This window comes from Pecten maximus, chromosome 8 (assembly GCF_902652985.1).
Source record: "Pecten maximus chromosome 8, xPecMax1.1, whole genome shotgun sequence".
Taxonomy (NCBI): Eukaryota; Metazoa; Mollusca; class Bivalvia; order Pectinida; family Pectinidae; genus Pecten; species Pecten maximus.
The window spans coordinates 16,191,715-16,205,049 of NC_047022.1; the positions used below are offsets into that span (position 1 = coordinate 16,191,715).

Genomic DNA, 13,335 nt, shown 5'->3' on the forward strand with positions numbered 1-13,335 from the left:
AGTAACGGAGAAAAAATATATAATTTAAAGCAAACAAATAATTCTCTTATAATGATTATTTCAGTCGAAACCATGTAAAAGTAATTTCTGAACAAAACAATTGATATGTTACATGTTTATTGGAATTCAAAATGATATAGACGATAAACATATTGAATGAGAGGATAAAAAATGTCATTTCTGACCTAAAGTACTTGTTGGATTTCATTCCGCTGATTCTATTCAGGGACATCTCTGCCCGCTACAAAAACTTATCAACATTAAAAATTGTATCAAACATGAAAATCTTTCTGAATGAAAATTGTGAATCATATACATGCATGAATAGAAAGAAAATAATTAATAAGATATTAAAATACAAAATACATTTTGTCTGATAATGCACCAAAAAGTCATGTGGTATTTGAATTCTACCTCAGGAGCATCATGCATTTCATTACAATATATATTGTCTTACTTGTATCAAACCATGTAATCTCGTAATGATACATTACTGACTTGTATCGTTGACATATGGCACTTGTGGTACTCACAGCCAAATGAACGAATAACACTCTTTGCTAGATGCTATCAATTTGTACATTTGACACATAAAACACGCATTAAAAACAAACAAATAATTAATAGCTCAAGGTACTGCTTCTGCCTCAAATTATGTTTGCTAATTGAACACAGAGAGAGACTTGTCCGGGATACAGTCGTAGATAATAATCTGAAAAAAGACATGATTTTTAAATTTGTACTGTTAATGCCATGATATTTTTTTTTACTTTTATGGAATATTCAATACAAAACATTGATAAGCTATTATTAACTTAGTAATAACACATGTTTTTGCTTGAATATTGTTTGTGACATATTTCAATAACTTATATCAGTCATTCATGTTTGTGCTAATTGATGGTAGCTAGGGTTCGGGAGAGGAAACCGAATATGTCAGAGGCAACGCATTTGGTGGCGTATAGGGGGCCAAATACTCTCCTTCATCATTTCGTTAAACAAACCCCGGCCATCTTGTTGACATCCGATGTGTGATCAACTGTTCCATCCGACCACGTGGTATTAAAGTATATCTTATTGCATACGTATTATTTTTATCATACATACATCACTCCAATATTTAACAAAATATTCATTTATCAATGCATCACGTGCACAATAGAACCAAGCTGATTATGTTAGCAATATATAGCATCACCTACCTCATCTACATCCCCATAGAATCCATCATCGGAACCAAGCACATAGGAGTTCTGACAGCCTTTGATCGGACCAGTGGCTAGGACTGCAAAGTTATATACAATGACTAAGTATCATTAAAACATTGAAATACATTAAAATACAGTCTTGCTTAATAAGCAGGTGTGCCTTTGTCTATAATATGCATTTTATGTGAGAAAAAGAGTTTGGATTGACTGTTACTTGAAGTTTAATACTTTTTCTTGGATTTGTTTGTTGAGGATTTATAGCTACATATTTACATATTGTATATATCACTTATTGACAAATAAAACGTAAATAAGAAATACAACCACCCATTCATATATGCAGTTTCGCTTAGAAAGCTCGAATTTCATGTAGAACACTATCATATGGATCTCTGAGAAAAGGGTTTATGGACATTGCAATTGCAATGAAAAAGCCCATATAAATGCATTGCTACACTGTTAATGGCTTGCTCCATGAAATGGGGCTACAATCCATATTAAATTCAACATGAGCGAAACAGAAATGCTCAGGTATTCCTTGCCTGTTAATATCATGCGATATGTTTAGAGAAACATAAACAGCAGACGGGAAGAATAACAGTGTGAAAATTCATATATTTCGTAAGACGTTACTTTCTTTCTTGAATAAGAAAGAAGTCGGATCGATATCGACCAGTGTCATATAAGATAAGTATCCCCCTTAGGATTTGTATCCGGATACTGCCCATAGGATTTGTATAGCCCCCATAGGAAAAGTATCCCCCCTATTCATATAAAACCTTATCTGTATATACATGTAGGTGTTCAATACATTGAATTTATGAACTAGAAAGTATTAGTGAAATTTGTTTTGATAATTGGAGGATTAAAGGAGTTTTAAAGGTATTGGGAGAATGGACTGCAGGGGTGTATAGTTTGTATACAGACTGTATATATTTAATCATGACATGTCAATTCAAGTGACAGTAAATATGATTTATACAGTTTGCAGTGGTTCCCTGTTCACTTTTATACATGTGTTCATCTCTGCATACCTGGTGACTCTTACACCTCAATGACAATTAGGGAGGCGGTAGTGAGCAGTCATGAATGGAGTCAAGGTGTGATGTGCACACAATCAGCAGGAAGGCCATGGACTTGACAGGTGTGAATGTGGATGATGTGTGTTGTGACAAGCATTAATTAAAAAAAGGCTTAAACTTAAATATTAGGATTTGGTTTGGTTTAAAGAAAATACCTTATAAAGTTTTGTGCTTACTTTTTTTTTATCTAAACATGTATTACTATTATTATATTGTCCATATTTCTTCAGTATTAATCATTATTATATATAATATACATATATATATAAGTTATTACCTAGTATTGTGTGATATACATGAATAGAATCACCTGATTCTTTTAATAATGGCTTTAATTTATCAAAGGTATATATACAGTTAAGTTGATTACTATAGTCATAGGATTTGAACCCCCCCCCCCCCCCCCTCACTTTATGTCATTTAAACTGATTTCTATAGCCGTAGGATTTGTATACCCCCCCCCCCCCCCCCCCCCCACTTTATGTCAGTTAAGCGTATTTCTTTAGCCATAGGATTTGTATCCCCCTACTTTATGTCAGTTAAGCTGATTTCTTTAGCCATTGGATTTGTATCCCCCCCTCACTTTATGTCATTTAAGCTGATTTCTATAGACATAGGATTTGTATCCCCCCTCACTTTATGTCGTTTAAGCTGATTTCTATAGACATAGGATTTGTATCCCCCCTCACTTTATGTCAGGTAAGCGTATTTCTATAGCCATAGGATTTGTATCCCCCCTCACTTTATGTCAGTTAAGCTAATTCTATAGCCATAGGATTTGTATCCCCCCTCACTTTATGTCAGTTAAGCTAATTTCTATAGCCATAGGATTTGTATCCCCCCTCACTTTATGTCAGTTAAGCTGATTTCTATAGTCATATGATTTGTATCCCCCCTACTTTATGTCAGTTAAGCTGATATCTATAGCCATAGGATTTGTAACCCCCCCCCCCCCCCCCCCCCCTACTTTATGTCATTTAAGATGATTTCTACAGCCATAGGATGTGTATCGCCCCTACTGTATGTCATTTAAGCTGATTTCTATAGCCATAGTATTTGTATCCTCCCTACTTTGTTAATTAAGCTAATTTCTATAGCCATAGCATTTGTATCCCCCCTCACTTTATGTCATTTAAGCTGATTTCTATAGCCGTAGGATTTGTACAGCCCCCCCCCCCCCCCCCCTCTACTTTATGTCAGTTAAGCGTATTTCTTTAGCCATAGGATTTGTATCCCCCCTACTTTATGTCAGTTAAGCTAATTTCTATAGCCATAGGATTTGTATCCCCCCTCACTTTATGTCAGTTAAGCTGATTTCTATAGTCATATGATTTGTATCCCCCCCCCTACTTTATGTCATTTAATCTGATAACTATAGCCATAGGATTTGTAACCCCCCCCCCCCCCCCCCCCCCCGCCACTTTATGTCATTTAAGATGATTTCTACAGCCATAGGATGTGTATCGCCCCTACTGTATGTCATTTAAGCTGATTTCTATAGCCATAGTATTTGTATCCTCCCTACTACTTTGTTAATTAAGCTAATTTCTATAGCCATAGGATTTGTACCCCCCCCCCCCCCTCTACTTTATGTCAGTTAAGCGTATTTCTTTATTTCTTTAGCCATAGGATTTGTATCCCCCCTACTTTATGTCAGTTAAGCTGATTTCTATAGCCTAGGATTTGTATCCTCCCTTCTTTGTTAATTAAGCTAATTTCTATAGCCATAGGATTTGTATCCCCCCTCACTTTATGTCATTTAAGCTGATTTCTAGGGGGATACAATTCCTATGGAGGTACTTATCCTATGGCCATTTATTGTATTCGGATACTTATCCTATGATCAAATATTGTACCTGGATACTCATCCTATGGCCTGTTTTAGTATCCGGGTACTTATCCTATGGGGGTACGAATCCCACATGACACCGGGATCGTGAAAAGCATTGACTTGATCTCCTACTACTTCAATGGGACAATGTCGATTCACTTCTTGTTCATATCCTATCCTTGTTAAATGCTTAGTTGAAATTGCAATTTTGGTTGGTTTTCGGTATTTTTCTGAATAATTTGATATTTTTTGGAAGATTGTAGGAAATGATAGTTTATCTGCTTATACACACCATCACTAAACACATTTACCACCAAACAGAAATAAAATCCCACTTAAACCCAGATTCTATATGGATTTGTATGACGGGTGTCGTAGGTAAAGCAGAAGACACTTACCCTTCGGGGTCTTATTTGCCATGAAGTCGGGAGTCTCCATGCAAATCAATGTTATTGATTATATTTCGCTCTAGAATTATGTCAATATTCTTTATTGTTTGAAAAAAAACATCTTATTGGCTCTCTTCTGAACTGTATAGATTGCAATATTCGCGAGAGATTAAGATGTGTGTTAACGTCTACTACCGAATGTTTACAGGGCGGTGTTGTGTGGAATTAAATACCCGCGAGCTAGTTCCGACTAGGAAAGCCGCGAAATATTAACAACTATATAGTATTACCTTGATCCTTGGCGAAGTCTGTTTTCAGTACCATCTGCTGCCCATTGTAGGCAACATTCACATGATTCCATGTGTCAAACTGTCAAATATATATTGTTTCATAGAATGATGAGTTCCAAATTTATTTAATATATACTGATATTTTATGAGTATGACGTTTGATTGATTTATATTTTAATAACAGTATAAAAAACTTATACTTATAACATATATTTTATCGCAACATTTGATTTTGTTGGCAAGATTTTGTCGCTAGATGCCGTCAACAAATGTAGCGGCGCTCTTAGTAATCAAAAGAAAATCGTCAGATAAGCTATTCTTTTGCATACTACACTTATGTCAAGACATGAAATTCAACATTTTAACATTTTAAAAAGCTAGATGTATACTACTTCATAAGTTACTTACGATATCAAATTTGAATCTACACTCGATGTTATATGATATTGAGACACAGGATCGGTATGTTTGGTCAATATACGTAAAGAATAAAACACTTTCTCATAAGATAAATATAGCATTATAGTCATAAATGGATAATTGCAAAACATTTTAAAAAAGTGTTATTTTCCTATGAAATCAGAATATTTTTTTCAATTAATACGCCATGATATCCTCTTTCTATATACATTGTTTAAAAAACTAAAAATCTGATAACGTTTTCTACTGCTGTAAAATGTACGAAATCAAAACGAACCTGTATACTAGATGACAAAGTAGCTGCACCACTGCTTAATTGCACAGTTGCAATAAGTTGGTCATCGATCAAACGGAGAGTAAATGCGGACGTGTCCGGATCAGGACAACTACTCAATATCACTGTGTCCTGGTTTGACTTGGACACGCCTAGTATAACGTGGATCAGGAAAGTGTCGGTAAGTGGGGACGGCTGAGGCATCGTCAATAAGCCAAGTCCAAAGAATGAAGCTACTCCACCTCGCATGAAGACATTGTTAATTGACATGACACCGTCCATGGTTTTAGATGATACTGGCTGGCAAGCTAATACCAAAAAAGGGAACATTGCTTGATGAAATAAAATTTAACTCGTATTACTCAAAACGAAAATTGATTTGATAAGATTTTAACTTCATAATGCCCCTTTCAAAAATATGTAAAAATCCGAAAAATATCAAACGAGTTAATTCTATTCTTTAAGTCATTTTCCAATGAATGTTTAAGGTAATAATTTATTTTGTAATACATACATTGGAAATAAACAATATATATATATCTACATTTTGCGTTCGAATCTTTTGTTAACGTTGTATTCATCTAGATTTTAGCATTGTCTCCTTTTGGCACCATACTGATCTGCATAACATCAACGCTTTGCATGTCACCTCAGATAATTAATATTTTAGGTTTGCATCAAGCATTTATATGATTTTCATCAGCGTTTCTGTATGATACAAACAAGAAAAACTATACAATATAATATCAAATCTTCCTTTACTTACATCCAATGATGTAGTTCTTGCTGCAGGAGCATGTGTGGTGCTCATACTGTTTCCCCAGAGGACATGCTGTCAGTTGACCGTTATTACCAATAGTACGATCGATGTACATTGTACTATCGGTCCAAGGCAGGTTGTAGCACAGTTTCTCTGGTTGCACTGTCAGTGATTATATATATTATGTCACAAGGGATGTAATTCAAACATTTACATATGCAACTCGCTCAAAAATTTCTGGCATACCATAAAATTGAACTTTTTTTTTATAAACACCATATGACTATGCTACGTAATCTTTTGAATATGAATTCGTCTAAAACGTTTATTGTTATCTTTTAGTTATTGCTAATGCAAACTTGTTTAAAATAATAATGTCAGAAGGTTCAAGGTAGACAGACAACATTTGCGTTGAAATACGATATATTACTAGCAATAATAGCTGTTAGTACCAATCGGATCTGCGCAGGCCCGGAGAGGATCGTCAACACAGTGGCCATTTAACTGAAACTTCTTCCCCTCGGCACACTTATCAAGTCGGGACTTCCCGCTGTCACAGGTGTAGAAATGTCTACAGTTTTGGACATTCCAGAACGAAAACATGGATTTCATTTTACACAAATCTGTAATGCAAAAATAAATAAATGCATGAATAAATACATAAATAAAACTCATAACAAAAACTATCTTAAATCATAAAAAAAATCAAATAAATATATTGCAATGTAAAACACGTACGCTATATATGCTACTGGCTATTCAGACAAAAATAACTGGTTTGGCGATTTTTTTGCTATAACTCCAGACTAATGTAGCTACCAACTCCAACTTAGATTCATAGGACAAACAAAACAAAAGTATCTGAAACACACATAGTTGAAGTGCAAAATTAAATTGTTCAAATAGAACATTAATATTTTTTATTTATTTATTTATTGTGACAACAAAAACTGCGTTGAACAAACGCAAAACAAATTTCAAGGGGAGATAAGTCATGTTGTTACTAACTCTGCTTGAAATTTGGGGAAACGTATCACACTGCCAGTATAGTAGAAACATGGAAGTGCTTAGCTAGGTCAATTCAATTTTTTATATGAAATTTTTTTAAAGTTCCAATAAAAAGGCCTGAATGTATTATCGGTTGTTTGACAGCACAATCAAGTCTTTGTCACGTATCTCTTTGCAATGAGCCGCAAAGACTAGCATTATCCCCTGCGTCAAGCTGTTGGTATAAAACCCCACAAATGATACATGTATATCAAGTATATAAGAGTATATCGTGATGTAGATCCTATGTGTGTTTCACTTAAAAAGGCACAACAAGGGCACTAAACTAATATATACCGAAAGTTTTGTGGAGTTGAGTGGAACGATTTTGACGTTGTAGCCCGGAGAGGAAAGTAAACAGTATGTTTGCTATTTTTACTATGCTTCCGCGGATACAGATATATCATTAATTATATACATGTATCAATGAAATGTCGTAAATAGGAAAAGGCACAAGTAGGGTCCTAACCTAATATATACAAAAACGTTTTGTGGAGTTGAGTGGAACGATTTTGAAGTTGTAGCCCGGACAGTCAAGTAAACAAATACGTATAAATGTAAAACGGAATGTGATTGAACAAATGAGCTATGATCGACCAGCAAACCTTTAGCATCCTCCCGTGAATTGTTTTTTTGTTTTTTATTATTATTACAAGTTTACCGGTTATAAGTATTTATATATTAAAGTATTTTAAATGCTGAAGTATCCATCAACGTAAATATGGTATATCATATACACGTCTCTTCCAGAAGGTAGAAAGTTGTAGTAATCCAAACGAATCAGTCGTGGATACATTTATTATGAAGTGTTTACAAAGGAATACGATAGTAACGTGACCCCGGGGTCAGGGTCTGCTGAGAGTAGCCAGATCACACCAATTTTAAACAAAGATGCACCCTGTACATAAGAAGAACAAATATACTTGATAGAACTATCCCGTGAAGTAATTCGACTATGGTTGAGAAGATGAATTATTTATATGACCATATCCGTAAACTGTAAAACGAAAGTAGGTCTTGACCAACTACATATAGATTACGATACGATAGCTATGAATTAAAACAGTGTTACTTTCCATTGCAATTCCGCACAATGGTGTCTCAAAAATTGCGAAAATAATCCGGTAATGTACAATTGTCTTCTGTTTTTATTATCGTTGTGTTTCTGGGTCACGTTCTAATAACCGACGCCACGAAATGTCATACAGCTAATGAACCGAAGTGTTATCCACTCCAAACCTCCACTTATCGACTATAGATGCCTGATTCTATAGCATGTCGGCTTCCTACGTCATCAAATTCATTTCCCGCGAAATTACTGGGAAATCTAAAACAATTCTTTAAATGAAATGAAGCGAAAGAAATAGAAAACGTCTAAATAAAAGCATCGTGATCAGTATTGAGTACAACGTTAAAGTTCATTGTAAATAATTGCTACCATTTGCTAACCTAAAGCATAAGTAATTTAAATCAAATTATTTTAAAATCCATATTTCGTTTCTATTATAATCTTAAAATTTGTATCACAAGATCATTTAGAAGCTTTGCAGTACCGACTCTTTCAAACGCACAGATGTTTTGATTTGAGCAAAGATGGCGACCCGAAGCTGTGAGGCGGTTTGGATTGGAATTAAAATGCGTATATTTCGGCAAGTAAACATCGTACAATGTCCCAGTGTGGTCTGATCATCTAATTTTGTCATTATGTATTCAGAACAGTTGTGGTTTAGTCGCTACGGTCATTAACATAAAAATTCGGATTATTATATAAATACTTATTTAATTATTATTTTATCATTATTATTGTTCCTAATAAACTACCATATCACAACTAAGATCCTCAAGCAAACTTTTGGCATACCTAGGTTACAAAACAAACTTCTTTATAGCATCTCGCTGCCATAAGAAGTTAAGTTTCTTTAAATAACCGACTTTGTCAAATACTTCATTTTTCTGATATGCAAATGTTCGTTTTGTCTTTAAAACCATTACATGCATTGATCATATCAGACCGTTAGACCCTTACATATATATTGGCACAGAGACTCCTCCACATCAGCCGATTATCCTGATTTTCCCTTTCAATATGTCTGCCAGAGACTGCTTGCCATAAGGGTTTTGATAAACGTGAATATTGTTCGTTTCTCTTGTGTTTTGGAAGTCATGATATGGGTTTGTTTTGTAAAATCTAGTTAACATATTTTATTGATCTTATATCGTTTTAACAGTTGATTGCCTGTGATGATGATTTTCTTTTAATATAATAATTCAAGAAAGTTGCTAATACATTGTAGTCTACATTGATGTATATATATTTTTAATACTATTAAATAATTATTTGTCATACCTTTTTTCCCCCATCAACATAAATCATACTTCAAAAACAAATCGTTTACAAGAATAAAATACAAATAAATTTCAATAAATTGAAGGTAGTTAAATAAAATAATAAAACACAAATTACCTTCTGCACAGTTTGCAAGATGTGAAGGGACACATATTTTTCTCTGAGCGTTCCAGAATTGGCCTAAAGGACATTCCGCTACCTTGGTAGTGTACGTATACCCCGGGTTAGCGAATCCCTGGCGATGACAGACTATAAACTTTGAACAGTTGGTTGGATGGTAAGTATATCCATAGTTGTCAGTCAAATCCTCCGACTTAAAACAATTGTGTATGCATTCCTCAGTTAAGTTTACCACTGCAAGAAAACTGAAAGCTTATATTACCATATATAGACAAACTTCGTTATATCGATCTGTTATTTTTCTAATATCTTGCTCAACTTGATGTTATAATTCAGTACCAACAGTAAAAAGTATCTATATATAATATTCAGATAACTCGAATACTCGGATATTTCGACTTTTTTTCATGGCCCGACTGATTTCGAGATAACGAGAATCGACTGGAGTTACGCCCAAATATTGACGTAAGGAAATATTTAAACTTGATTTCAATCAATATTCATTAAAGTTTTGTTCTTCTGTTGCAACATGTATCACGAAAATAAATTTGATGACTATGCGCATGTATACATTGTATTAATTCTATTATATACCTTGTAGCTAGTAAAATTATTCTTGATAAATTTATCTTGATCTCAAAGATTTCGTAATTTTTGCACTTTTTTCAATTACATAATACGCTATAAGAATGTGTTGTCTTACCTTTAGGAGTCGGAGGGTCGACGATTTTCCCGATTTCTAGAGCGTATTTCTCCGCTGAAAATAAAATTGATTATTAGTTATCATTTCCATAATATCATCTAAAAGACATTATTGTAATCTCACAATTTATCCGGGGAATTGTGTCTGGAAGATGGTCAACAAGTCAATATATCAAATGTTAGTGTTATAACACCTTGGTTATGGCGTCAGAGTGAGTTTAAGAGAAAGCGTATACCATAAGGACGTATGATTATTACGTAACATTATAACAAAAAAGTAACATCAGTAATTATTATGCCACATCTTATTAGAGCCTGCAATTGCAAAACATTGCTGTGAATGACGTCACATTCTAATAAACAGAAAGTACGTGAATATTATCATAATGTCCAAATGCATCACGAAGAAAGGTATAACATAGCTGATTGACACATCTTTATCTGATATTTACGCTTATCTTCAAACGTGTATACAAGTGTTTAACATATTTCAGATGAAATAATAATTCTAGCAAAGTTGATAAAACTCTAGTTTCTATCAAAAGGAAAGAATACTGAGTGTGCAACATACTCTAACTATTTATTTTGGCGCACTGAAATTTTAGCGCATTATTTGGTTTAAACAAATTAGCGCAATCATTTTGGAAAGGGTATCTACATATAAACAACTCCTCTATAAACTCAATTAACTAACTTAATTAATCAAACACGCTAAAATAATATTACCGCGAAATATATTCATTCAGAGAAAGTTTCATATTTACCTGTGACTTCCTTGCATTCTACATCTTGACTCATGTCACATTTCCGTGTGACTGTATTGAACCTAGCCGTACTTGGACACGATATAACATTAACTTTCAATGTCGTTCCGAAGCGTATACAGTTGATAAACTTCTCACAGTCGAAAGGATACCTCTCATTCTGAGCGTCAACACCAAAGCGTTTATCCTTAGGTAGATCGTCACAAATCCTAGTTATGTTGGTACCTAGTAAAAAGATATTACAACATTTTACTGTAACCGTTCCATTTGAAAGTGTATCTTTTATCTAAAATGTATGTCATTTTATTATTTTAGTATACCTAAACGTTACATTCGCAAAATGACCTGGAATGAAATTTATGTATTTTGATTTAATTCATTTTAAATGACACACTTCTTTAATAACATTTACACATATATTTTGAAGTATAATAACCAACGGATAAATTTATAATGATGAAAATACAATTAAGTAAATTTTTATATAATACTCACGAATGTCAAGAACAGGTGGTCTGGTCACCGCTGTCAATACAGGTGAGTTAATCAAAATGTTTTTCATTTTAGTGTTAAAGGGAAAAACATTGTGAAAATTATATAATGATTAATAATCATAATCAAATTAATGTTATATTTTTCTAATTGATATATATTCACTTTAAATATTTGCATTGTTTAGATAGAAGATATACTTTTCCGTTGTATTATCTTTAACTTACATGTAGTGTTTTTCGAAAAATGAAATTTATGAATAATGGCTGTATTGATTAATGAATTGCATTAAAGTACAATGTACATGTAATTACCAAGAATAATGTCCATTGATTTTGGATACATTAAATTTCTTAGAATTTCCTGAAAAAAAATCGACTTGCACTTACCGTCACACACAGCGTTACCAAGATAAGCGATACTCCTATCGTAGTCTACATCATCTATGCTATCCACCATAATCAAACTCTTTGGTTTGTTTCTAGTTAGTTTCTTCATATCAGCTATGACCGATGCATTGAACTGCCCGATTCCAAACACCACGAATTCAATGTACTCACTTCGACTCTTGAAAACATCAGACGAGAGCCCACCGGCTGCAGATTTTGCGTCGGTAAAGATCAAAGCTATCAAATTAGACGGTACTGTATATATATTTTTCAGTCTTGTATTTACTTCCAACACAACGCTCTGAAAAGCCTTCGGGTCGGTATTCTTTATCTCAGTGGCTGCTTCAAATAGTTGTGAATTGTAAAAAAACAGGAACTTGAAATCAACGTCATCCCCAACGGACTTGGTTATGTTGTCTTGGAAGGTTTCAAACACGTCACGGACCTGTAGGCTAGATGTCACTCCGATTCCAACTTGCGCTTCAGCATTGCACACTTTACAATACAAGGGGAAAGCAAGGATTTTATTTCTTATTAAACAAAACATATGGTATTTATACAAGTTAAATATTAATAGCCTTAATCGGAATCTCGAGATATTAGAAATAACACTAATAATAATTTGTTTGATCAATGCTTCCCTATTCTTATAAATTATCAAATCCACATGATTTGGTAACATATTTTGTAATTCGAATTACTTTTAATACCTTGGAAAACATTTAATGCCTTATGAATGGAAATATTCAGGCTAATGTGTTGGACAAACAATGCACCATTATGCCCCCAATTACAAACCTGTTGATTTTTCCCACATTTACATTTTAATTATATTCCCACGAATATGAACCATTCGTTATGAAAACATCAATACTTGTGTGAACTAAATTGTCTGCAGTAACGTAAACAAAAGTGGATCAAACACAATCAATTAGACAAAAATAAGTATAAGTTTTATCGTCCATCGTTCTTCTCAATAATATCTTTTCTCGTTCAAGCAGTAGCTTTCTGTCATGCGCAATACATATATTACATTCCTGTAAATTACTAATAAATTATTTTCTGGAAGTGAAAATGTAAAATAAAACAATACATATATAAAAACACAATAGATATTGTTCGGATCATGACGTCAACATTGTTGTGCATATTTCAATCTGAAAAAGAGATATCAATAAAAGGCTCCTTATCAGAACAGGCAATGCTTTCCGTACTACGAC

The 13,335-nt window shown here is 33.7% G+C and overlaps 1 protein-coding gene across 1 annotated transcript; it reads right to left on the reverse strand.

Annotated features, from left to right (window-relative positions):
* Nucleotides 1-100: 100 nt before the first annotated feature.
* Nucleotides 101-13,008, reverse strand: LOC117333506. Its single transcript, XM_033892826.1, has 11 exons — nt 12,116-13,008; nt 11,730-11,759; nt 11,235-11,459; nt 10,472-10,525; nt 9,766-10,002; nt 6,707-6,877; nt 6,261-6,416; nt 5,498-5,802; nt 4,801-4,879; nt 1,203-1,285; nt 101-712 (listed from the first exon to the last, which is right to left on the reverse strand). The coding sequence occupies exons 1-11, from the start codon at nt 12,795-12,797 to the stop codon at nt 662-664; spliced, it is 2,073 nt and encodes a 690-aa protein (XP_033748717.1). The 5' UTR covers nt 12,798-13,008; the 3' UTR covers nt 101-661.
* Nucleotides 13,009-13,335: the final 327 nt, after the last annotated feature.